The 27,326-nt window shown below is 41.1% G+C and overlaps 1 protein-coding gene across 4 annotated transcripts in view; it reads right to left on the bottom strand.

The window, feature by feature from the left end:
- Positions 1–3,252: 3,252 nt before the first annotated feature.
- The window catches only part of LOC132977611 (chemokine-like protein TAFA-1), a 107,298-nt gene continuing 83,224 nt past the window's right edge, over positions 3,253–27,326 (bottom strand). For 2 of the 4 annotated variants that reach the window (XR_009673837.1, XR_009673838.1), the window contains exons 3-6: positions 21,641–21,781; positions 11,373–11,497; positions 9,913–10,004; positions 3,253–4,534 (exon numbers count right to left, since the gene is read on the bottom strand). Coding sequence is in view for 1 of the 4 variants with exons in the window: in XM_061042336.1 (XP_060898319.1) it covers positions 4,517–4,534; positions 11,373–11,497; positions 21,641–21,781 (284 nt within the window). In the remaining 3 variants the exon portion in view is untranslated. Of the gene's footprint in view, positions 4,535–7,432; positions 8,761–9,912; positions 10,005–11,372; positions 11,498–21,640; positions 21,782–27,326 lie in introns of those variants that run through there. The other 2 variants (XR_009673839.1, XM_061042336.1) reach the window with 2 other exon arrangements.

Here is a 27,326-nt window from a genome sequence, read left to right as displayed (position 1 = left end):
TTATGCATCAAGTTGATCTTTTTTAAACATGAATAATAGATGTATAAATAAACACAGTGAACAGTAAAGACACAAAAGATGGCACTGTTATATTATTGCATTGTATTGCACAGCCCTGAGGTTTCTACTTTCTTGTAGGGGAGAATTTGTGAAAAACGAAACAAACTAAAAACCAAATATGAGCTTTTTGTCAAAGCCAGCACGATGTGTTGTGTTTTGTCTTCTCATCATGTTGTGTGAGGTTCCATGCTGATTACTGCAGAGTTCACACTGCTGGTGACCAGATATGCATCTGTGTGTTTCCCCATTAAAACTAATGACTGAAAGCATTGATATACACAGCATAAATGTAATGAGTAAGATGTAGACTTGGAGGGTGGAATATAGGGCGTCACTTCAATCTATGTGGCTTGAAAAATATCCAAAGCATGCTGATATACTGCTCTCAGGCCGAGAACAATATATCAGCTTCTTTTCGACCTCACTTTTCCATTCTTATTCAATCTGAAGTGGAAACAGAGAGACCGTGTGTTGCTATACGTTCGGCTGTGTGGAGAGGACATGCTGCTATGCAAAACAAAAAGTGTGAGATTTGAAATATCTAAGAAGTCTGTCTTGTGACTAAACTGGTGCTTCTGGTTGGAGCAAGATGCAACACATTGGGCTGAAGCATGAGGAAAAATAAGGTGAGGTAAAACGGAAGAGCAGCAGATAAATAAATCGTCATTATGGCAGCTGCTGACAATCATAGACTGGCAAGTCATTCTGCTGACAAGTGTATTGGTGTTTGGCAGGCATGGTGCAGTGTCATGGGACTCTGACAGTGATGTATTGTGTACCCATCAGAGTGTGTGCTCATGTGACACAAACAATGGGGCTGCAGTGGAGCATTGGTATGTTTCACTGCATAATGTTTACTGTTTATTTTGTATAGACTGTGTAGAAGTGTAACCATTTCAACTTCCTGCTCCTTTTAAAGTGCTCATGAGCAAAGGTGTTCCCAGAGGGTGAACTAGGGGGGCATAGTACCTGCCATGAAATCTGATTGGCCACCCCAGGTGCAGCCATTTACTATAATTGGCTATCAGAGGCAGGACTTATGATTGAACCACAACATTGAGCTCTATTTGAACAGGCAGCTTTGAGGCATTTCAATGAAGCAAATCTCTACTGTTGGGGACTTTTGGTGATACATCTTTTGAGTCTTTACAGATAAGGTATGATATTTATATGTTTCCAAACTGTTCTTAAATAGGAATCAAATAAAGGAATACAATGAATGTATGATACCTTAGTGTTTGTTGAAGGATTTGTTAAGACAGAAATGGTACAAAAAAAACAATTGAGTAATGTTTGTGGGGACATACTTCATCATGCCCCAGATTGGCAAACCAACTCAGAAAGTGTTAGACACACCCCTTGACTTGAAGAGGATTTCATCTTCTTATCATTAACTATTTATAACGTCATTCTCCCATTTCTTGTGTCTATTGATGAGTATATATTTAATGTAGAATGAGCTCTTTATTCACACTGTCCAATATTACCAGGCTACTTCTTTATGGAAAATCAACCTGTTTTACTGATGGTCAGAGAAGCACAGCTTTCACAGAGTACAACATTTATAGTCATTTATAGTTCTGAGATGCTCTCAGTTGTCCAGCTCCTGTGGATGTTAATTGTAAAGGTGACATTCACCATGACTCATGTCGATAATGACAATAATTACAAACCACAAAGCCCCCACATGTAGAGTGTACTCTTTCCACAAATTAAAGGTTGCTATGCATAATGATTCGAGGATATGAATGGGATAAGTGCAGGAAGTGAAAGTGGAGACACTCGAATCTCCTAAAAGCAACCAAGCATTTACCCTTTTTAGGCAAAACTTTTTGTTTTACTTGAGATACCCTTGGAAGTTACTAATACAAGTTTTATAAACATCACCATCCTGAGTCCTCTGCACATCTTGGCTGGATGAAAAGGTTGTCCTTGCTGTCAGCCGTTGATTAGCCATCCAGCGTGTTGTGGACACGGTTGTCTCCGTGTCTCGGTGGGAGGTCGGCAGGACTTGATGGATGTCTCTCTTTTGAGATTGCACAGCGCCGCGGAGAGGGAGGAGGACCCGGCCCTGTTATCTATTCATGCTGAGTTCCTTTCTGCTCTGCCTAAAATGGAGCAGGACCTCCCTCCACAGCGTGATTCCATCATCGCTGGATAGAGCTAAGGAGTGCATAAAAGAGAATAAGAAAAAGCACCTCTTCCGTTTCTGATCCCCAAGCACCTTTTAAGCAGAAATCCACTTAGAACTGGCATAAGTAGGGAGGGTGAAATCCCTTGATTTTCTACAAGAGCAGTGAATTTGAGGATAATCTTCACAGTATGTCGTTGTGGGATGCCTGTCTCGCAGACTGTGGGTACCCTCTCTAAAAATACCCACAGAGGCACGGTAAAACAGACAAATCCACACATACACTCACATGAACTCATTTACGACAACAGAAAAGCACCCCAAGACACTTTCGCACGAACACACAAACTCATTCCCTGACTCATTTTCTTTCACACCAGCTCAATAAGACTGCAGGACAGTGAATCCTATTAGATATGAGAAAACAAAGAAGGGAATGGCTCATTGAGGAGGAAAAAAAACCCACACTTTTGCTTCCTCTCTCTTTGCATATTCCTTCGTGATTCTGGCAAGACCAATGGGAGATTGATGTGTCTGTCCTTTTCATACCTTCTGTGACTGCTCAGCGAGGCGCAGGGCTCAATGAAACCAGCCAAATTCCTAAATGATGAATGTACACTAGTGCGTCCGCTGGGAGAAGAAACGAATCTCATATCAGCCGAGGGAGGAGGTTGATATTGAAAATCATCTGGAATTTCGCCTGGCATGATATTGGAAATCTTTATTCTAATTGCATGAATGAATTGAATGTGGTGTTCTGATAAATCCTCTCTGCCACCAAGGGAATTGTATAAATGAAACATCACCGATTGGTGTGTGTGTTTATTGTGTGTGTGCACGCGCGTGTGTTTGTCTGCCCGGGAGTCATTTTCACATTGCCTCGTGCTGTTGTTGATTGCTTGTTTACTCAAGCAAAAAGTCAGTTCACAATGTTAACATATCATATAAATGAAACTCTGACAAGATTTCCCCCCCCCCACATATTACAACATATCAAATTGTCATAAGAGGAACATTTCTCAAAATATCAGTTACGCTATGAAGGAAAGGGAGACAGCATATCAGTATAGAAAACCATTTTTTATTTCTCATAAGGCCGTCCTGTAATGTACTTTTATCTACTTGGGGGTAACTGTATGTTTCTCCATTGTGACTAATACTTTCTTGCTGTCAACTCAAATAAATCATCTTTCTCTGCGCTTCGCGAGGGAGATCTAAGAAACACAGTCAGGCAGTCGCCCATGACTGTCCGATTATGCTCCAAGTTTTTCTGCTGCTGTTTTATGTCCCTAATGCATCTGAGTGCAACGCTCAGGGGGTTGTTCCTAGTGCGGTTTTCTCTTGTGAGGCAGTTCTGTACAGTGTTTTCCTCATTTTTACAGAAACCACAAGCACTTTGGGGCTTAACCAAGGACATTGCTGAAAAACAAAAGGGACCAATACTTACTGTTATGACTCCACAGTGGCTTTTTTCCAATGCAAAGCAGTCCAACACACAACATACTGGGACAACAGCCTCTGAATACACCCAGTGGCTGATCAGATTTCCACCTTAAAGAGTCTTAAATATATATTTTTCAGCTTCTTGGATCTGTCATCTTATAGGTCATGTATTTATATATGTATATGTACACAATTATCTTACATACAAAGAAAAGAAGTGCTCATGAATTTACATCGGACATGCCCTCAAATAAAATCAAAATGTCCATCATGAAGGATGAAGGTGAAGCCAGAAGACCTCTTAAACAGCTTATCAGGCTGCTCGAGGTCTCGGCCACTGTAAACCCAGTGTTTTTTAAACAATTCTCATCCGAGTGTTTCAAAGCAAGGACGTCCAGCTGGGGTAGCGAGTCAAATACGAATGCCTTCCACACAGACATTAAAAGGATATTCAGGTTATTTCCTTCCATCGGCCCTTAGTTCTGTGTCCATGTCCCTCCACCGGATTACCTTTGGGCAGGGTGTATGCCTATCAATAATGTTTTAACCACCTCTAAATTACCCCCTGCAAAGCTGAATCAGTTTCTAAGAGTGAGCAGAGGGAGAGAAACAGAGACAGAGTCGGTCTGAAACTGGCCACAGCTGTGAGGAAGAGGAGAGTCACCAACATGGGGCTCATTGATCAAACAAGGGATTAGTCTAGTTTCAAATCCTTGGCACCACACGAGCAAAGCTGTTTTTATCTGGGTGGATATCCTTTCTGTGGTCCCAGGTAATCCAGTCGGTTGCCGTGGATGTAATAGTTTTAGTCCGTTCAGAGAAGAGAGAAAGGGTAGATGAGGGGAAAAGCCTGGCACGCAGCCCTGCAATGGGAGCTCTCTGTTAGGTCCTTGGATGAATCTGCAACACAGAGGAGGAAGAGGAGAGGAGAGAAAACACACATACACTTAGATAGAACAAAGGCATACAAGTGTGTGAGGATTACACCCAGAGGAATAGCTCCATACGCGTGTTTTCAAAAACAAGGGGAGGCTTTTGAACTGCGGAGGCTTTATAGAGCCCTGTCTCACCTCTTGGTGCCTGCTGCTACTAAAAACAGACGACTTATACGAGTGGAAACAGTGCAGAAATGGGGGGGTGTTTGGCATTTATAGGTATTGTGGGATATATTAGGAACGCTCTTCATACCCCAAAAAAACCTGGTGTGTTTCCATGCTGTGTATGTCTGCTATACAAATTGACACCCTGGCATATTCATGACTTTATTTCAGGCCCCCAAACCCCTCATTTACACCTTCATACCAAGCCAGCCAATCAAGGCAGAAGATTTCCAACCAACCCAATAAAATTACTTTGGCTTTGCTAAATGGGATCACATCCGCAGTGGAGACTGAGCTATATCTCTGTGACTCTGGTTCAGGGTCTCTTATTGAGCCTCGGTTGCAGGCCGGGACACATTTCAATACTACATTGTGCAACCTTGAGACTGCTATTGAATATCCTGCTTTTCAGCATCCTGCTCAACCTGAAGCTCAATAACTGTTTGCCGGATGTCTGCAGCAGTTAAAGCAACAAAGTTCCTTGTCCTCTTTTGACTGTCTGTGCAGCAAAAGCATGGTCGTTTGCCACAGTATTTCTCTAACTCACTTTGATCCTATTTTCACAGTTTTTTTTACTGCTTTAACATTGTACATTGAAGACATCTGAAGTCTAATGCACACTGTGGGGCCAATTAGAAATCCCATAATCCTGTTCAACAAGCAAACATAGCCATGACATTTCCAGCAGGCTTGGCAGGTGGTAGCCAGGTGTGTGGATTTGATTGTGGAGGGTGCTGTTGGCATACTGTGAGCTCATGGAGAGTCTCTGAGGTCCAATATGTTGGACATGTGAGCAAGAGCGCCAAACGCACGTTTCTGTGCGTGGGACTGTGTGCACCTGTATTCATCTAAATTGAATGTTGTGCTATTTTAGGATCATGCTTCAAACAACCAACAGAGGAGACGCTCAGGCATGATAATTTAGGTGTAATTTAGCATCAACAATGAATGTCACTGTAGTATAATGCAGAACAACTGTTTTTGTAGATTTGTGTTGGTGTTTAATGCTAACTGAGTCGTACAAAACGTAAAATGCTCAAATGCTGGATTCAAGTAAATCATTTAGGTCATTTTGACATCAATAACCTGTCGAAACAAAAAGATGCAGCTCCTTATTTTCTACCTCATCGAGGCAAACATGTTTTTAATCCTAGGCCTTGTTTTTCAATGAGCAGGATAAACTATGCTTCTCTATTAAACCTTTTTAAGATTTCAAAGATATATGATGCCTTGAAAATAGGCACGTGAGGTCAGAGTACAAGGACAGGTGTTCTGTCATGTGTTGCAATGGCATCACCTGTTGGCCTGCAAAAAACGCATACAGGAAGTGCACTTGTTTCAAAGGAAACAGGAAGTGTGCACTCTATAAAAGGAACAGGAAGTTGGAGGGTCTTCCTTTTGCCATAGTCAGAGCACACATGTGCCAACTACTGGAGAACTGACTTGTGCCGCTTAAGACGGCAACGGCTGTAAGTAATTTATTATGTATGATTGCAAGGTGGCTAGCCCTTAGTCGTTTTGACAGAATGTGGTTGCAGAATCTGTATTTTTGACTTGCTTATTGTAGCATGTAGTTTAGCTAAGCTTAGCATTTAGCTTAGCATGTAGCTTAGTTTAGCCCATAGCTTAGCATAGCATTTAGCTTAGTTTAGCCCTTAGCTTAGCATTTAGCTTAGCATTAATGTTATAATTGTATCACAAGTGAAATTGATTATTTAATTATGTAAGGTTATTTATAGCACCTTGCTAATCTGTGCATTTTCTTTGTTGTAGTTTTCACTGTGAATTCAACCTTGATGAATAAACAAGATCAACTGAGAACCTGACTCAATCATCATTTGAATCGAGGCTGACTGTCGAACTGCGTACCCACACACGTAGGGAGGACAGTTACAACAGGTGTTTTTGATGCAGGTCCCAGAATTTCTGTTTTCTAATTTCTGCAGTAACCTGGGTAAAAAAAAAACCTGGAAATGTTTGTAAAGATCCAGTATGAATTTTTTTTTTTTTTAATGCAGATCAGATCAATCATTTTCTGTCCTGAGATTATATACAGGATTGCACTGCCTTTACAATGGAATGAGCTGATATTACACCTTTTTAGTTTCTAGGATACTATAGTCTCTGAATCAAGTGATGAATGAAACAATTGGTACGCCACAGCCATTTTTTTCATTTCAGGAAAATCGTTTTGAATGCATAATGGCTTGCTAAGAAAAGTGTCATAAGTTGTCCCACAGCGCCATGTTAGGAGACACTTTCTGACTTCATGTCTATTATCGTTGCACCACAGCTTCCCCTCTGCGCATACTAAAAGTCTCATATTTAACATGACAGTGTCTTTCTCTGTACAGAATTGGTTACTTTTTCTCCATGACCCTTACATTCAGCAATCCTCTGAGGTTATCTTTCAAGCATTTGCATCCCTATTATCTATTGTAGGACGACACATATCCAAATGTATGTACTCTGTCAGAACACGAGCAGCAACAGGTTAGCCATAGCAGCTCACAGTCTGTCTCAGACCCAATCCACCTGAGGTTTGTTAGCGGAGAAATAAGGGCAGTATGCAAATGCTGTCAAATCAACCCCTTGCATTTGTGTGTGCGTGACTTCAAGTGTCCTCTGTTCTATTTTGTCCTCTGTCTCTTCAAATGAACAGTGCAGCAGGTAGCAGCGGATTGCTCAAGGATTTCCTGCCTATCCCATCTTTGCTGGCAACTAAGTAGTCTGCATTCTAATTTACAGGCCGCATTAAATTGCAATTTACTCAGACTTCAGTTAGTGAAAGGAGCCAAGGACAATTGCCTTAGCAAAAATAATTCAGTGCAAACACAACCCTACCCTATCCCTCTTTCTCTTTTAGTGCCGAACAAATCAATCATGCCAGCTTAGAAACCTCTTCAAACAAGAAACTAAAGAGCACCCTCTAAAAACAGAAGACTCCAGACAACAAAAGACACCAAGAACCATTTAATGTCACATTGACAATGAAATGTCACATTGACAATGAAAAAGGCAACGAGTATTAATTAATCAATAGCATTTGTAATGCACACCTCCACCATGAATCTGTATGAATATATCATGAGGATGAAACCCTGTCAATTGTTAAAACTTGAACTACATGTGTAAAAAAAAGTATTCATAATTAACCGCAGATGACCCACAGTTTGGTTTTATTTTCTACCTCATGATGACATCATACAGGATCACAGGTTGGGGGTGTAAGGGGTAGTGTGAAGCACAGAGGTGAAACAGATGATTTGTTGATGAAATAGAACTGTAACTGGAGCGTTCGCTTTGAGTTCATTCTGTTCCTCTGCAGTGTTCGGCCACCAGATTTGACATATTAAACAATGATGAGTGTGCTGGCAGGTCACTTCTGCTCTGAAACTGTCTCACAGATGGGCTACATTCTGTCACAGTGTGCTAGTTTGCCTGAAAAAGTGCCCTTCGGTTCTTTTTGAGGGATGTGGGTCTCTGAACAGCAAGTAAATCATGCTGGACAAGTCGGAGGTAACACACAGTGTATCAAATTGAATTACACACTTAGCATTCACTCATGGGAAATTATATATGTCATAGTGGCCTTGTGGAGTTAAAACGACTTCTGTAGATGAGTGTTTAAGTTGCCATTAGTAAACAAGTGATGTAAATTCTTGAAATGCCCGATGAGGATTGTAGTAGTAAGACATATTGTTTTCATATAACAACACTGGATTGAACAACCCTAACGTGAGGTTTTCATACGGAAGTACTCCTTTCACTCTCAATAAAGCAGTGCATAGGAACGAGAGGTGTTTTCATTACAGCTTCTCTCACTCTTCCAGTCCCTCTAAAAGTGTGTAATTGTTTGGAGGGAGCAGTCATGGATTGATCTATTTAGCAAGGGGAGTGGGTCATGCAGAACTATGGTGGGCGAGTTGGGAGGTGCTCCCCAGACTCTCTCTCACTGTGACTTCTCCAAACAAAAAAGGCCTGCCTTGTCTGCTGCTACAGAACAGGCAATGAAGGACTCCCTCTCTGAAAGACATAAAGAAAGAAAAGAAGAAACACCTGTGTCAGGCAAGGGCTCTGCTTGGCTTCTTACTTTTCATGCCAATTTCTTATGAAAGATGTTGGTGAAGTCCGTCTGTGTGGCCGTAGGTGTGTGTGTGTCTGTCTCATTGTTCTTCACTGACACTTTTCAATGAAACATAAACCTGCGGGAGAAATAGGATGGCGGACGATTTGAAAAAAGACAAAAACAAACAAACCAAAAAAAAAAATGAATGCTGGGTTGTTGGCTTGCTGGCTCGTGACAGAGCAAATACAAATGAGGCAATTTGGCCTGAGAGGCAGGTGAATGAGGAATGTTGATTAAAAAAGGGAGCAGAGTGCAGGATGAAAGGCCTTTCATGTAGCCTGTGGGCTATGTTGTTCGCTGATAGCTGCTTCAACAAGATCCTCAGAGGGGGATCAGGATATCAAGTGGCCTCTGATAAGAAGGGAAATGGGGAGAGGCCTGCCTGGGGCTGACCGCACACACACAGACACAGACGTATCAAACACATCAAACATGTGCATTTAAACACAACAAGGAGCACACATAGAAAGGAGCAAGTAGCATGTCACAGATTAGTGACTAATGGGATTGGCAGAACGGTGTAAGGCTCTGTAATCAAACCCACACAGTGGTAGATAGCAAAATCAGGACATGGAACAAAGGAGGCCATGAGAGGAAGGGGGACTGATCCTGCCATTACACGCTGTTCACAAACAACAAGGCTTTGCTGAGGGGGACCGTACCTAAATGTGTGTGTGTGTGTGTTTCCTTTAGTACTGTTAGCTGCTACTGTATATGCATTTCCACCATGCTGACTAATATATTGTAGTGATACATGTGCCTCTGTTTATGCCAAAAAAAAACGCTGCAACTTACTTTTCATTTATGCGTGCGCTTCCTGGGCTGGTTGATAAATATTTACAGAGGGTGGCGGTGCGTTCAGTATTTGTGTCACGCCTGCCTAATCATGCACAGCATGTAAACACACACTTGATTATTTTGCGCTGAGCATTTGGGTTAATGAGAAGTCATTGAACATGAGTTGGTCCCACTCCTACTGGCCGACAATCAAGTGCATTACAGAGAGACGAGAAAACAGAAACAAATAACAGCTTGAGAAAAAGACTAACCTTTACAGAAGCAAGAATGCAGCTCAATTTCTGTTGACGCATCCTCTGCATTTTGCTTCCAGAGGCTAAAAAGGGGAGTATGGCTGGGTGTTCTGCAAAGAGAGGGTCAAGAGAAAAGGACACGTGTGTATTGGGTAGAAAAGCAGCTTCAGGCCTGAGTTTTTGGCCCTTTTCTCTTAAGATTTTGATATTATCAGACCAAAGCGTTTTACTAAATGTGATGTATTAATGCTCTTTCTTCATTTGTGTGTGCAGATATGATAAACTGTGTTTCTTTTCATGTAAACTATCTTAAGAGGTTTCACTTAAAACATTTGTGCAAAGTAACACAAACAATCATGAGTTTACTTCTATCAAATTGTGCAAAGGACTGATTTGAAAATTAGAGATGCATTCTTTAGGGTGAACCAAGTTCGCAACCTTACCTTGACAGGATGAAAAGACCCCATTCCATCAAACTTCCCTCTGAAATATTTGGGTCTGTGGAGGCTGTGCAGGGGCCCCGTAAAAGCTTTATGTCTATTTGCTGGCATATAATCTGCAGAACAACCTTGAGAAGCCCTGTGTGGTCTAACCTTGACTGGTTATTCCCTCTCCCCCTGCCGTCACATTAGTCTCGGCTCGTATTCAGAGTCATTGTCACCAAGCTCTAAGAGAAGACGGGTTTGCCGATCGCGAACAGGTGGGGGGGGGGAATGAGTCAATTAAATGAATACAAATCGGGCGATCAACCTGTCACGGAGTGCAGGACTGCTTCTTTGAAGACTTAACTTGCTTCATTATTTTTGCATGCTGCAGTTGGAGTCAGTTTACAGAGCCGACAGGCAGAGAGAAACAGAGTGGCCGTTAACTTTATCTGTAAGAGGAGTGTGGCCTGAGGCAAGAGCCCACCTGTTTGTTTGTCTGCTTTATGTTTGTTCCTCACCTCAGCAGGCTCTTAGATAGGTTGCTAACACTGCACTGAGCCCACCTTGTTATACAGAGAGGGCACAGATGTGCTGAGCACTCTGGACATTTTCTATACAGCATGACTTCAGCACATTTGTTTTATCCACAGTTTGACCGTATACACATTTGTTATTAGTGGCCGATCACTCAGACATTAAGGAGAGGTTTGTCAAAGCTTCAATTCACAGTTGCCAAACACAGCCTCTTATAATTTATGGTGATATTTTTATTTATGTCAGGTCTTAGAGGTCAAATAAAAACAATACATCTATCTGCTATTTATTCCTTAGCTGTTTGCAAGTGGGGTGAGTTTGCTGATATGCACGCATGATTATGTTTGCAAGTATCTGCCTGGATTATATTTGCACATACAATGAGCTGCATACAGAACAGGCATATGCATGTATTGGACATGTGCAGTAAGTATACTTTTGTGCACCGCGAGTGCCGGTCTGTTCATGCAGGTAGATGCATTTGTGCTTCAGTGAGTGTGTATGTGTGCAGGAGCTCACTCTTGTGGTCTTGATTTTGTTCCCGGAGGAGCACATCCATCCAGAGTTGTCAGGCAGAGTCTTACACTCTTCTCCCTCCAGACACGGTTCCATCTCACACCACCATTTCCCAATTACAATGGACGCTGGGGAAGGTAAGCACAGACACAAAACAAAAAACAGCTTATTTTACCATACGGAGCCAAAAGAAGGAACGGAAGAAAAAACTTTAAAATAAAGAAAATGGAAAAAGGACATTTGATGGGCCCTTTTTTTTTTTTTTAAACAACGGTTCAAAAAGTAAACAGATGAATATGCAAATGCGAAAGTTTTTTTGTTTACATATGTGAAGGGGCCACTTGTATTTGTAAAGAAATACACAGAAGCACCCACACACTTTATTATGAGCAGCTCCAGAGATACACCCAGCCGAGTCCCTGAATGAATATTTTGCCTTCTCTCTGGGCCTCAGAGCAATTGTATCCTTGCTGCTTGGATACTTTTCCTGTTGACAATATTGTCTTATACAAACAGAAATTAATCATTATTTTGTTTTGCTATAGCTACATTGCATGTAGGGGAGCAATCTAATTTTTAATCAAAACTAATTGCCTCTCATTAACATCGACTGAATTCTTCCTCCAGCTATCAGACGAAAAACAAATATGTTCTCATCTTCTCATCAAGATCGTCTTCCCTCGTCTCTCTTCCTTTACATACCAATCCCGGCCATCAGCATGTGTGTGTATGTGAGTAAGTATATGTGATTTAAAAGTAAATTGCATCTTTAAGGTGATGCCAAATAAAGAACATTTTTTATGATATGTAAGTCCTCCCCTAATAAATCTTTCATACATCTTGTGAGTTAAATAAATAAATGCTCTTTGCATATTTCACCTGGTTCCAAATTATCAATTAATCACAATTACTCAAGGTAAACAAAATTTATTAGAAAACTATTTATATAAAGGAAACTAAAAATACTTTTTAGATTGTTTCCATAGTTTTTTCTTTGTGTAGAATCCAGATGTTTTGGCTTTTCAACCTCTCTGAGATGAATCCCACAAATCAAGACCATTTTTTTCTCAAAGTCAAGCTGCGATTCATTTATTAACCACGATGTGTGAAGGACTGTTCTCTTCTTCACACACCTCCGCAAGAGCTTCCTGACAGCAAACGTTCAAAGATCTGTGGAGTTTTAAAGGTGATAAATCGTCTCTTCTCTGTGTAGAAGTTTTCAGCAGGTATTTTGTTTTCTGAAAACTCGACCTTTAAAAACTCCTAACAGCACATTTCCTTTTCATCTTCGTGGAATAAAGTGGATGTCACTGACACGGTGAACGTGATCACTTTAACTTTTATTTCACTTTGCAAACACACTTCTGTAACATTACAAAAAAAATAAATCTCCCCCCTCAGGTTCTGCCTATGTTTCCAAGGTTACGGTGAATCCAGCAATCACTTATGAGTTAGAGCAGCATGCCCTCCTCCATTGATGGACAAAAACGGTTTTAAGTGCAGTCCAAAACAACAAAAAGCCTATTACGGTTCCAAATGAATAAACACATGGAAAAAAAAGAGTCACACCCCAGTGTTGTTCATTGAACTCACAGCCACTTCCTCAGTCCCTCCATGAGACCTGAGGATACTCAACCTCAGCATGAGGGCATCCACTGACAGGCTGTGAACTCGGCCTTTGGCTCTCCCCTCGGCTGTTTACCTTCTCTAATTACCACATGTTGGTCCATCATCCACTGTGCGCCCTCTGCCTTGCTGTTTCTCCCTCTGTCTTCATGCACGAGCTAAATATGTATTTCACATCATTAACCATGTTGCCATTCAGCGCTGTTTGAGGTGCAACACCATAACTATGCAGGAAGCCCTCGTTAGGAGGCAAATTATGATTCGGCATGAGGAAATGTGTTTAATCATCTCAAAAGAATCCAGATGATGATATGCGGCTGCGGAATCACTCTGTTTGGCCCCGTCTCTCACTGCAGAGCGGAATCGAGAAGTAATTCTTCAGGATTTATGTTCAACTATGTGAATGCAGAACGCACTTTTGAAATTGAAAATGGTGAAGTAACACCTGCAGACTGAAATCGATTCCTTTGACTGAAACCACTGAGTTAGAAAGCAGGGAGGTGAGAGAAAGGGAAGCTTAGAGAGGGCTGGAGATAAAAGTGCCGCCTCGCACATGCCGCTAAACATGAGAGCTGCTTTGCATGAACGTTGAATGATATTTATTGTACTTCACAGAACTGCATCTTCTCACCCTCTGTGCCCTGAAATGTGTGCACACAAAGCATAGATAATTTATACAATGGCAGCCTGAAACATCCAGCATTGTGTGGGCTTTTCAAGTATTCCTTTGTGTTCTTTTTTATTTTATATAAGATGACCATAAATTCCATTGCACGTTTTAGAACAGAGGGAGTTTAAGAAACACATCTGATCAAGGTACAATCCATGAACTTGATCTTACAGGTTTTTGAATAAACTCTTTCACTGATTTGAAAGTTTGTTATTAAACTAAACTGAAATGTATGGTGCACTTTTTCAACCTGTGAGCTGTGTTTTATATCACAGAGTTTCATCCAAAAGCTCGAGGTTGTTCAGTTAGTGCTTTAACAGGGTGATAAAATAAGAGAAAAATATCATCATCATCATCCAGACAAATGATCATTGGGATCTTTCCTTTGACCTCATCTTTTGCATTGAAGGCTTCCTTTGAGTTTTTTGAGTTTGATTCTTCAGTCTGAAGTCCTCGACAAGCTCTCAAGCAGAAACCAGCAGTCCTTTAGTTTACAGTGGGATGCTTAATTGTTCTTCATCAGTCCCGGCAAATATACAAATTGGAAATAAGTGCAATATCATTAGTCCCAAAACCTTGCTAATGACTAAAATATGCTTTGCCTATGTTTTTTTTTTTCAATTGGATGTTGAACCTCAACATGCAGAACCATGCAGAACAATGTCAACTACTTATATTATTGGTTTGCTGTGATTTGAGGTAGATTTTTTTGCTCAACTTTGGGGTATTTTTAAGATACTAGCACACTATTTGAACATGTCATTAAATACGACTAGGAATCTTTCAAATGATGTTCATAATATGGTAGCATCCACCAACTCATTACAAAAAATGGCATGGTCAAAATATCAAAGCTATATTATCGGTCTAATGTGTTTTTGCTTTTAGACAAGTTAAGATCCAGATACTGTAAACTAGAGCGGGGCCCTTAGTGACAGCTTCTCATTCTACTTTAAAAGTAACCTTAACCACTGAAAAAAGGAACTTGTAACAAATAAAAACAGCTAAAGGTACAGTCAAGTGAATGTTTGATGTCACAAGGTGCATATTTCTTTTGATTGTCCTCTAAGCTGTCTGGGAGTTTTTTTTAAAGTGAAAGAAACATTCAAAGGCTCAGAAGTGTTGTCTTTGTTCATCATTGTGGCTACAATGAGACGCTGCGATGGCTTATGTGGTGCGCGTAAAGGGACAAAATAGCATGCGAAAAATGCCTTTAAGAAAAATGCATGGTGATTGATGTGTTAACACTGACAGCCTTACTTACTAATATTCACATTTAAGTTTGATATTTTCCTTAAATATCTATGTCAATCACCCTACTGTATGTGGAGTACATTGAGTCCAACAAGGAACACTTGATAAGATATTGTATATACCGTATGCTATGCCTGGTCTGATGGCCACGGAGATCCAAACCAGAAACTCAAGACTAATTTGAACACACACTCTTCATGTCTGTACCCAGGCCAGGACATCTGGCTCTGACCTTGACCACTGGCGAGAAGCCAAGTCTGGGCTGGGATCCATGCATCACTCTCTGGTGACCACCGACCTCCAGCAGTCATTTTTCTTTAACTACTCCCAGTGCAGCTGTCAGCATAGAGGGTATAACCTTTGTTCCAACATCAGCAAACTTTACTCCTCCTCTGTGTCTGCTGGAGAATGTCCGTCGTCCACTGTTCAAACTACCCCTTTTAGACCGGCAATTAATTTCCAAATCCATCTGTTTATAAGCTGGAAACCTTCACGGTGGTTTAAAGCTGCGGCACCAATTAACATGATCCACACGTTGTCATAAAGAGGCTGCTGTTGACTGTCAAAAGTGACAGATGGGCCTGAAATAATCAGCGAACAAGGGCTGAAAGACTGTTTGATTCAAGATGTTAGCCATGTAGCAGGCTGGAGTCTCTAGCTTTGATGGACAAACAACCATGAATGGGACTTGAATTGATTGAGAAACACGAAGCGATGGACCTTTAACAAGTGCGTCTGTCAGATCGCTGGTGAGCTGGCAGTGTGATGGATTGAACCCGCTGACACGTCCCTGCCAGGTAGCAGAATGTTTGAACACCTTGACGGATGAGGAAGAGGATTGATTTCTGTCCGTGTCATAATGTGAATATGTGTGTGTGAGCTCCATAAAAAAGTTAATGTGTTTTAACTTGGAGGAAGGCACATCCCTTGCTGGACTGAAATTAATCACATCAAAATGATAGCCTTCCTGTGATGTAAGCCATAATGTCTTTTTCTCTCACTTATTTGTGTTCACTCACTTCTCACTTCAGTTAAGATCTCGAGCAGAAAGCGATTAAGCTTTAATTATTCGTCCCTCTGATAGGGTGAATTGTTCGATTTGGGGTACGAGATCGATGGTTGGCAACCAGCTTCACTTTCCTCTTTCACTAACTTATTTAGGTAAACTACAATCAAGATCTTTTGCTCTTCTCCTTAACTTGATACCATACCATACCTACATGTACTTGTTTCCCATTAGTTGGAATTCACTTGTAACAGCTTATCAAGGGTCAGAGCAACTTCCTAGGGGAAGACACACCGAATTGCTCCCGCTGCTTCGTTGGCGGTGTATGAATGCGTATGAATGGGATTAGTTACTTCTGATAGTCTCATTACAAAGCATTACTGCCATCAGAGTGTGAATGGGTGTGAATGTAGGTGTGACATGCAGTTTAAAAGAGCTTTGAGTAGTCAGAAGACTAGAAAAGCGCTATATGAGCTGAAGTCCATTTACCATAATGTAAGTATAAGGCTAAATAAAAAATATTAATTACAATTAAAAATTACAAAGACATTTCTCCATATGAATATAAATGAATTAGGTAATGTCCTATTAATCTATTTCTATGGTAATAGCACAAAAGAGATTTGAATATAATTGTCATAAAACAGATGGTTTATAGTATTCAAAGTCAGATATTGCAGAGTCTTATTTTACAGTATTGAGTACTATATAAAAGTATAGGATATATGAAAGTACCCAAATAAATATGAATGTTAAATATGCCTATATGCATCAAATGTTTCATGTATATTATAATAGTATAGAGAATTTGGTAGTCATATGTATAATAGAATATCAAATGTATGTTTAGCTATGAGTGATACGTGACCTGCTATATTAGTGCAAAGTAGTGGCCATGTAGGAGGAGGTTAATGGTAGTGACAGATAAGTACATGTGTTAAATAAATACGTTTACATCAGTGCCCTGCAAGTGTCCTGAGTGCTTAGATATGAACCAAACAAAAATGAACAATCAGTCATTCATTGACATAATGAGGTAAAAAAGAGTGAACTGCCTGATAAAAAAAACGAGTTAGAGGTTTGAGTTCCAGTTTTGTGTAACAGCAGTAAAGTATTGAAAGGGTCATGGGAGCATGACGTAAATGATGCAAGCGTATAATTACAGCAGGAGTGAGACTCAGACCCCTGATCTTGAGGTCAGCTTCAGAGAGTCATTATTCTACATTAATCTTTGGCCCTCTTACAGAAGAGCAAGCTGTGGTTTGATTAGCTATTCAGGAAATATCGTTTGGGTTTCTAATCACACATCTTCTATGAATTTCTGATTTTCTCATGGACTGCCCTGGCACCTGCAGATAGAAGTGGAATTCTTGTAATATTAGTTTCAGTGTGATCTCAAATGTACTCAAACTGGTTCTAGGAAATACCTGAGAATGTTGCACTTGAACATAGAAACAGCCACATTTGTCAGGAAAAATACTGCCAATCATGGAGGGAAAAGAGTGCTTAGAATGAATTTGGACCAAATTATTCACAACTTATATTAAATCTGTTGTGTTGTGGTCGTTAAAAATGTAGAACTGAACCTAAATGTTTAAAAATGTGTGTCTGCGTGTGCACTTTTAGCATCACTGTGGGAGTGTTCGTGAGTGAGTGGTGGATTTGGTGACTGTGTGTGCTTTTAGGTGTGTATTAATGGATGAACAATGACTCTTTTCCTGTTGTGTGGTTCTTCCTTTTCCGTTATGTAGGAACAAAAAGCATTTACCAAAATGAATCTCCCACACAGCGGACATGGATCTGCCTCCTGTTTCTCTTCACTTCTGCAGCTCAAACACAAACATACTTTTGTTACTCTACTAGTGAGAGTGAGAGAGAAAACTAAACTGAGGAGACCTCTGGCTCCAGCTGAGGGTCGGGTTGTCTCCTGGCAGGTTAAAGGTTGACAGTCTAATCACACCGTCCATGCTGGCAGAGCTTGACAGGATGAGGGAAAGATGGGGGAGAAAACCTGCTTCACAATCATTATCTTCAACAACTCAGGAGACTCAAAGCAATGTTGTCTCAAGAGGATTCTACAGTGTGTTTGTCTCTCCTTCCCTCAGCCTGTGTTTGTTTGTCAGTAAGTGAAAGGAGTTTATTTTTTCTTTGTATATAATGTGTTACCTTTGTCCATCCCCTAAGGCCAGATCTGCAGCAGGTTCGCATCTTACCAACCACATACAGAAGCTGACAGTTATGGCTAAGTGTGGGAGACAAACCGATGGGGAGCTGAGGCTTTATCAGGTGGGGGAGATATTACTAAGGTGTTTTTTGGTCTTTCCTCTCCTTGTAAACAGGTATGTATTAAAACTCTTAAAATCAGATTTTCTGATCTGAGGCTGGCTATCTGATCTTTGGCACAAATAAATAGAGGGACATGGCTTGCCAATAAGGAAAAATGTTATTAAGCGATATTTATACCCACATAGTTATATACTGAATCATCAAGCAATACATGTTTAACTAAAAATTGGCTTTCATGATAAGTTTGTATGTTGTCATTTGGAGAGAAAAAATCCTCAGAAACACCATTCTATACTGTTAAGATCATTTTGTTATTTTGACCAGTAATGTACAGAATGTGTTGCAGCACTCCCTGTCCCTTCCCCTTAAGTATAACCCATGTGTGTGTGTGTGTGTGTCCAAGATGTTTCTCAAATGTACCATGACAACCTGTCATGCTCGGCTCTGCGCGCCTACAGCAACACAGAAGGGTTCATTCCCCATCAGTGATCAGTGGTGAGTGGGCATCTGCGTGCATCTCTTACTGAAAGAGTTTACAGCAGCAACATGACAACAACACAAAGTGGTAGCATGTGTGCATATTAGGACATGTGCATGCCTGTGTTGGTTAAATGAGTGCATATTGTGTGGCTTTCTGTGTCCATGCCGTGGCTGAGGGCTTATAAGACTCATACAGTGGGATAAAGGCAGTGGTGCGGTGACGAGAGCCTAATCTGAGCTCGTGTGATCGGCCTGCCGACGCTACAGAGATATGAGCGTTTGACTTGTTAAAAGGGATGTTCTTCACTAAGAGCCTCGTTGGCCTTGACATAACTGGGACATAGTTCTCCTTGTCAAAGTTAATAATCAATTCCCACTACAGGGATAATCTGACAGCAGACCCCCGCCGAGCATGACACCTCCCCAACGCAAGCTGTCGTCACATCCTCATGTATTAATAACAACCAAAACAGTTACCAATAGCAACTGAAACAACCCCATGTTGCCTGATTCAAGAGGTAAACACTTGACTATGGTACTGATCTCCACTGTGTGCTTTGATGTAGGACTTTGATACTAATGACCCATAATACAACACATCAGGGAGTGTGTGTGTGTGTGTGTGTGTGTGTGTGTGTCCAAACCAAATGACCTCTGAAAATATACTTTTGATTTGCTCTATCAAAACACTGCCTATTCCTTTTTATTTTTTGTATTTTCGTTTTGCAGGAACATAACCTGTGTATGGAAAAATGGCAGCAGGTGTCCCCCAGGGGGCGGGGGATATGAGCTGGGCTGCAGCATCATTTCTCATCTGGATGGAACATTAATAACACCGAGACCCGGGGAGAAAGCTCCATCTGGGCCAGGCCGGTGCGGTGCTGAGGGAACAGGCCACTGACTCCACAAGTCTATAATCTCTCATGTAGCGCTGTGGCAGGCTGCAGGGCCCACTTGGAAATAAAATAAATAAATACAGGCATAACTTATACAGATGATCAAAAAGAATCCTTGAAAAGAGTGACCCCCACTTCCTGAGATGATTTATTTCCGATCGTAAAAAAAAAGATCCTTTAATTAAACGCCGTGTTTGCAGAGCATGACACTTGCGACTACAAATGAGCTCTTATGAATAATCACATAATTATTTCTTCTGCCCTTCAGCCCCTATCCCGTAGTGGTTTCGGTGTTAAATAAATAACAAACAGCCAGGTTTACTTTCAAGCAGGTAAAATGTATCTAAAGTGAGGAGGAAAAGGCCCCCACAGAAGGAAATAAAACTACGCAGTGGTGAGTTAATCCCCTCTTCTAGTATGGTGCAGCAGTGTTCAATACTGCAGCTCACTGCTCAGTGACTTGTCATTTCCATTTTTATCACCACTCCTTCTATAAGTGCTTGTTAATCAATACACTAACAGCAAGGACTCTCTCTGTGGTTGCCCGAAGCAGAGAGGCATGAAGTGTTAACAACATATCCCACATCTCCACCTCCATGCCTCAGTATGTGGAAATTATGTTTGGTGTTGTGTTTGTTGTCCATATTCTACTGGTTACTTTTTAAAGTATCTTTAAATCCTCTTTTTTTGCTGCATTTTTTTTTTCATCTGAGGGTTGCTTGTAAGTCGTGGGCAAAAAAAAAAAAGTCTTGGTCAGATGTCATGGTTTTTCAGGCCTTGTGTTAGGCCTCTCCAGGTCGCCCAGTCGGGGGAGATGGTGTCTGGCTGTCTGTCTGTCCTGTACAAGGACAACACAGTCTGCTAAAAAATCTCTATCTCAAGGTCAGTGCTCTGTAAATGTTTCATTCAGGTGATGCCTCCGATCGCAGAGCAAAGAAAATGTCTCAAGGACTGAAAATTCACCTGCTCACAGAAAAAGTTTTACAAGCCTTTGGTAATTTTTCATCAAACTGAGTGAAAGTTATTCTTCATTTTCCAGGATCTTCTTGAGTGTCAGCTGTGGCCAAACAACCCTGTGAAGCCCTCTGATACAAGCCTGTCTGGCCCTTCATGTAACATCCCTCATAATGAAGCCGTTTTTTGTGTCTATCTTTGCAAGAGGGCAGTCAGAGATGTGACTTTGATCTCTGCTGAAAGGTGGGGGTGAAGAGATCGAGACCGCGGAGCGATAAATGAGCTTCATGGAGCGAGCGGGGGCATCGCAGTTCTGTCTCGGTAGACTTGTGACTTCCTGTCGAATTTTTTCCCCCGTGAAGCCGCCTCTGCCTGATTGTTTTTCTCAGCTGAGGTAATTCAGGTGCACTCGCCTGGAGCTTCCCTGACTTGTGTTTATTAGTTATTCATTTCCATCAGCCTGAGCTGCCTTAGGCGATGTGATCTGCAACGTGCTCCCTGCTCAGGTGTTCAACAGCCCGGCTGGATCATCCTCCAGCTCCCACGATGCCTAGCAGCACAGCATTACTGGGTTCTTAATGGTTCAGTGTATTTTTATTATTAGGAAACTCGCAGAGAGAAAACAGAAAGCGTTAGAATATTAGAATATGCTGCAAGTTTGCGGTGTTTTTTAAAGCATGCGAAGGAGTATTTTTTAAATCCCTCATTAAAACGTGATTCTCTTTCAACTTGAATCTATCCACTGTTTCTAAAATTAAATGTAAATTTTCACCTCACATGTCATGTAGGCAGATGCAGGTAGGCAGAGTGAATCAATGAGAAATGTTCAATAAGGCACACATGGTCAAGGTAAGAATAAATTAACCAAATTCTGAAGAAATCTCTAGTTCTAAGTTTCCTTCCTTAGTCCCATGCGAAGTGTTTCTTGCAGTATTTTAAGAATATCATTCGAGTTTCAATTCATTTACAAATGACATGACTATACCAATATTTTTTTTAGCTGGAATATGATTGTTGATATTATGTTGTTGACAGTATTTTGCTTAAAAGCAATGCCCCATTTGTTGCTAATTTGAACTAATACATTAAACGTCCTCACCATCCACACAGGAGGGTTTGTTGCGTGTCGTTCCGGCCACTTTCCCCGGTAAACAGGAGCACTTGACTGTCTGAGAACGCTCCTCAATTCGATTCTTGTTACAGCACCGGTGGGCGGCAATCACCTCACACGTACCTCCCTCTGCAGAGACAAAGACACAGAAAAACAAGGTCAGAACATGCGCGGGAATGAAAAAAAAAATATGTCTCTGAAAATCACTTGAACAGAGCACATATTGCATAACAAACCTTTCCCCGGTTACATGTGTTTTTTATAACGTCAAAATACCAAAAAACAGCGACAATTTTATGAATGAGAGACATGCTTTGGCTAACTCGTCACATCATGTGAGGCATGCTGCAGTACAATCATTGGGCACTTACACTGTAAGTATGTGTAACAAATTGGCCCTTGAGGCATCTCAATTATGTCATTTAATTGCCTCTTAGCCAGTACGGGCTGTCCTTACTCCATACCAATCAGCCAATGATGAAGATCACATCATGCACTTCCTGCGTATTAATCCGCCCGCTTTTGCATCTTTAATATCTTCCAGATGTTATCAGTGTGATTAAAAAGGGATGAATCATTTGTCTATTCTTCTCCAGTGGAGACCTGAGAGTTGGCTTTGAATCCCACGACTGAGCCAATACAGTCTCAGGCTATTCTACACTAAAGCATTAACTCCAAAGCATAGGTGACATCAGTCAGAGAAAATGCTGCACAATAGGTCCCAGTCTGACAAAAGAGGATGTCAACAAAACACTGTGGAAAGAAAAGGCGATCTGTGCCAATGGCGGCGCTGGGTCAAAATAACAATGGGGAGGATTGCCCAGGGGAGGGAGAGGGGGTGATGGAGCTGAGGGACACCCTGAAAAGAGAGACAGGCAGAGAGACAGAGCTAGAGGACAAGGTGTGTCTGGCTGCCAGGGACTGGCCATGCTAGTGAGTAATGAGGGAGCCACTGGAAGTGCCCCCTTCACACAATTATAAAGCGTGGGGCTAATGCAGCCAGCGGAGCTGCAGGAGAGAGGCCCTCCATCACCACTCTCCCCTTTCCCTACGCCCCAGGAAAAACTCTTTATCTTCCCTTGACAGCCACTGCAACAGACACCGGCGTCCAACAATTAAACTGGAGCTCGTCCCCGGACAGAGGAGACGGGAGGAGAGAGGAGAGGAGCAGGGTTGAACTTATCCTCCTCAATCCACTGAATGCATAGAGTGCTAAAAGAACGGGAGACAACCAAATGCCACATTCCATATTGTTTGTGTCTGATTTCACTCGACCGTACCAGGTTTTAAAGAGAACATCCTGCTGCGGTGAGAAGATGCATTCGCTTCCACTGGCACGACAACAACCGGTGTGTGTTTCTCCTGCTCGGTTGGCTGTGCAAATGTTTGAAAAAGGCTTGCATCATGAATTACGGAGCTGAGCTCCCCGCTACCTCGACAAGTTTGGCAACAGCTTTCTTCTCCCATTCCCATCAATGTCTGCTGTGGCCAGACCAAAGGCCGCAGAGTCCTGGATTAAAAGGCAAACATTTGCAGTCCTGCTGGACCGTGCTGTCGTGCAGTATTAATGTCACTCTCTCGGAGCTTGTTGGATATTTCGGGGCAGGAGGAGGCAGAACACAGACTATAAAAGTGAGGAGAAGTATCCCTTGAGTGTGCTAAAACCTCAAACCCCACAATGTGTTGGCATGTTGAATATTTTACCGACAGCTTCCTGACCTGCAGACTTGCTTTCAAGTCAAAGCGGTTCTCTGAATAAGTGAAGACTTTACACTGCGTCACAGAATACTGAATTGGGTTGAATCCCCCCAAGCTTTGCTTAGGTGCCTGATTTGCAGCTTAGCACTTCACTGTTATAACCTGGGAACATCTGACTGGGGACAACAGAAGACAAGCTCTGTCATATTCACATCTCTTGTTCAGTGGCGCTTAAGGGGAGTTTGACATGTTGGAGGGAGCTCTGACAACAAACAGTGGTTGCATTAGGGTATCAAAGACATGATGGTTTCGTAAGGTGGGAGATAAACAAATATAGGAACTTGAGCAATTACCACATGTGCATGATTAAAAACTGCAATGCCAGTTCAGCTGATTTGCACACAACTTCCTCTGCCTGAAGACTCCAGGATTAAAATGTACAGTAAGTTTAAACCTTTAAAACACTTACATTTGCAATAAATTGACTACAAATCAGGTTTATTTAGGATTAATGTAGTTGAAGGAAGCCCATTATAAAGAATAGACAACATTCTTTCATTTTGAGGATTCAGATTGACATGGATTTAATCATGAAGTAAGAATTAGTGCAGCGAGGATTAAAAAAAATTTCATTACTTTAACTTTGCTTCAATATATTTTCTGAGAGGTAAGATCATAACTCAATCCAAAAAGCCTGCTACTCTACACAGCAGATCAAGTATTAAGTCACTGCCTGTGATTTTTTTATCTGCACTGAAATAAACTAATACACATTTTCTCCTTTACAAAAATGGAAGAATTTTAAAACAACTGTGAATCAGTTACGTTAAAACGAATAGTTTATGTGGCATTCATTTTGTAAATTAAAAAAATACTGATTTGGCACACGTGAACTCTTTGAATACTATTGAGTTTTTTGTGCATGTTTTGCTTTAAGACCTCTGATTGAACACAAATAATCAGAACACAACTTATTACATAAATCATTGTGCTCATTAAGATTATAATCATTGCCATCAGACTTGAGGAGTGTCCCTTTCACTCACACACACCTACAGAGATACTTGTGTGTGTCAGCCATGCGGCGAGGTCCAGCCATCAGCCAGGTGGACATTAGGCGTGATCACGATGAACCATCTGGTATGTGAAAGAGAGAGCAGAGTAAATGGCTTTACGATGACTCTACTGGGCCAGTCAAGAGAGCCACTTAGACGACAAATGGCCACTTGAACTAGACATAATCCCATTCAGGTAGCTGCTGGGGTAAATGGTCTGCCACTTTCTCCGTCTGTGTGTGTGGGGGTGTTTGTGTGTGAGGGTCTGTCACCGTAAGAGTTTGTCTTTGTGTGTATTTATGCATTTTATGTTCTGTGATATTCCACCATATTCTGTTAACTTCCTGGCTGGAAAACAGTAGCTGCAGTATTGGATTAGGACGACTCGCGACACAGCTGCAGAATGTGATGGATATAGTGCTGGGAGCCTGTCAGGCAGCTAAAGGGGTTAAACCAACCTGCTAAGATGGAGTGGGTGGCTGTGCACTCTAGCCTTTGGTGAGGGGAGGTGAAGGGCATCGATGGGACCACTGACTGGTCATTTTTCTCTCTGCGACCCACAGTGACAGCAGCCATTAAACGACTGGATGAGGTGATTATGTTTCAGGAAATCAATGCTTCATTGTTCTCAGCTTAGCCCAATTGCTAATTAGGAGCTGTTAATGAGGTAAGGCTGTAGAATGTGGAGACACATAGGGGGAAGGGGCTAAGAGAAAAAGAAGAAATTCATGCTTAAAACATATATTAGAGGATTTTCCACGGGGAACGGAAAGTTGAGTCGGGATAATGTTTACATTTGATTGTTAAAAAATGAAATAATGCAATGAAAAATCTTGCCAAAATGGTAATCCTCTAAATGTACAAAGACACATTTTCTGGATAATACTTTTGAAAATAAGGGGGCTGTGTTATACTCAATAAGTATTAATTACATCAGATATTGTCTTTGAAATAAATAAATGACTTCTACAATAACACTATACCACTTTCATAGGCACGTCATAGTGTGACATTTAGACGGGTTCAGCCCTTAAAAGTGTTCTGTTAGCCCTGTGCAATATACACATGTTTCTTGAGGCTTATGTTTCAAAGCCAGTGTAAATCCATGGCGAGTAAATATGAGTCTGAAAGGCCTTCAAATGCTATATTTGATATGGACCGAGAGAAGAGACTGAAACATATTAAGAAACCAGTAATTACTGCTGTCACAGATGACGAGAGACTCACACAGTTTGAAAAGTCCTAACTGATGGAGAAAGTATTTTCAACATCTTCTGAGGAGCCTGTCAGGAGGGTGTACGAGTTGTGTGACTGATAGGAGATGCAACGCAAACAAGGGATGTACATAACAGTGTGCTTTAACAGTGTAAGTTTATGTCTCCTTTGTTAACAAAACTAATATCCGGAAATGACTAGTTGGTTATTTATCTTTTTTTTTTAAAAGAAAATTTTCCTGAAAGCAATATACTGTATGAAAAAGAGGGTACATCTTATAATCAGACCTTCACAGAACCAAACACCAAACCTGGGGGGACAGAGCCTTCTCCATATGCCCTCTCCTCACAAATATTCAACACTGCACTGACTTATCCACATTCAAATCATTACTCAAAACTCACCTTTTCAAAAGAGCTTTTAATGTAAGATTGTGATGTGTGTTCTGTATATGTTTGGCTTATATGTTGTCGTCTAAACTTAAGTGTGCAAAATGGGTTTATCAGGGACATCTTATAGTCAGGCCTTAACAGGAATCATTTGAATACTTTAATCCATGCACAGTCACCAACAAAAGCTAAAACACCCAGCCACTGGTGGGTTGGTTTATTTCTGTGCACAAACTCAAGGTCATGGTAAAAAACATTTTTTTAAACATGACAGTTCATTCATCCAAAGGCTCCCGGCTCAGTGGAATGAAAGTGACATTTTCTTTGTATCCTCTGAGTGACAAAAAAACGAACTCAACTGGCAACCGATTTCCCTCTGATCTCACTGCATCTGGCAATTTTTATGACACAGAGATAAACGCAGGTGCTTCTGACTTTGTAACCATAAAAAAAACCCAACAAAACAACAAAAAGGTCCCCACTACACTTTGGCTGAGCTTGATCATTAACAATAGTAATCTATGCAGAGGAGCAATGATTGGTAATCACTGGTGCACCATCAGCAAGCTGTTTTTTTTTTTTTTACTCTGTCTCTCTCGCACTCAATCTTAACACTGCCTTTCACTCTGCTGTAGTTATTAAGTAATGACATATGGCCAAGGGAAGGAACTCAGAAAACTCAAGCCTCTCAAGGACTCGTTATAACCACTTCATCATTGTACACTTACATGAAAATGAGACGTTTGCGCAGGCACGATAGACTGCCCGAGTTGTTCTGCCAGACAGGCAGCTGCAGCATCAGCCACATCCCATCCTCTTGTTGTTGTTCCCCTGTGCCGCTGTAACTATCCACTGTCTAGGTACTAATTGTGAATTTACATCTCAGGTGGCTGGAATTATCGTTCCCATAGTCGGTAAGTAAGTGTAGACATGTGTAGAGCTAAAAATGTAAATCTGATACATGAGTGAGAGCTGTATTCAAATTTATTGCTGAAAATGAAGCCCATTTGGAAGACAATCTGAGACAGTCTCCGAATGCATTTTTTCAAGTGAATAAAGTTACTTTGTACAGTGCGCCAGAGAAGTTAATTCAAACCCCCGCAAAGTTTTATGAAGCAGAAGACTGTTTTTTTTTTCCTGCTAACTTTTTTTCTTTGTTAAATCATGCATGCATAATGCAAAATGACCTTTTTTTTTACTAGTTGTGATACACAGTTTTAAACATAATAAAAATAATCTGATTGAAATTTTGTCAGATATGTCTAAAATGAAGAAAAGTCCTATTCTGTTTGTCACAATAAGTTTCATGTTTTTCTG

Source organism: Labrus mixtus, chromosome 7 (genome assembly GCF_963584025.1).
Source record: "Labrus mixtus chromosome 7, fLabMix1.1, whole genome shotgun sequence".
Lineage (NCBI taxonomy): Eukaryota > Metazoa > Chordata > Actinopteri > Labriformes > Labridae > Labrus > Labrus mixtus.
The sequence above is the reverse complement of the archived record's forward strand: the minus strand, read 5'-3'. Positions and strand labels throughout refer to the sequence as shown.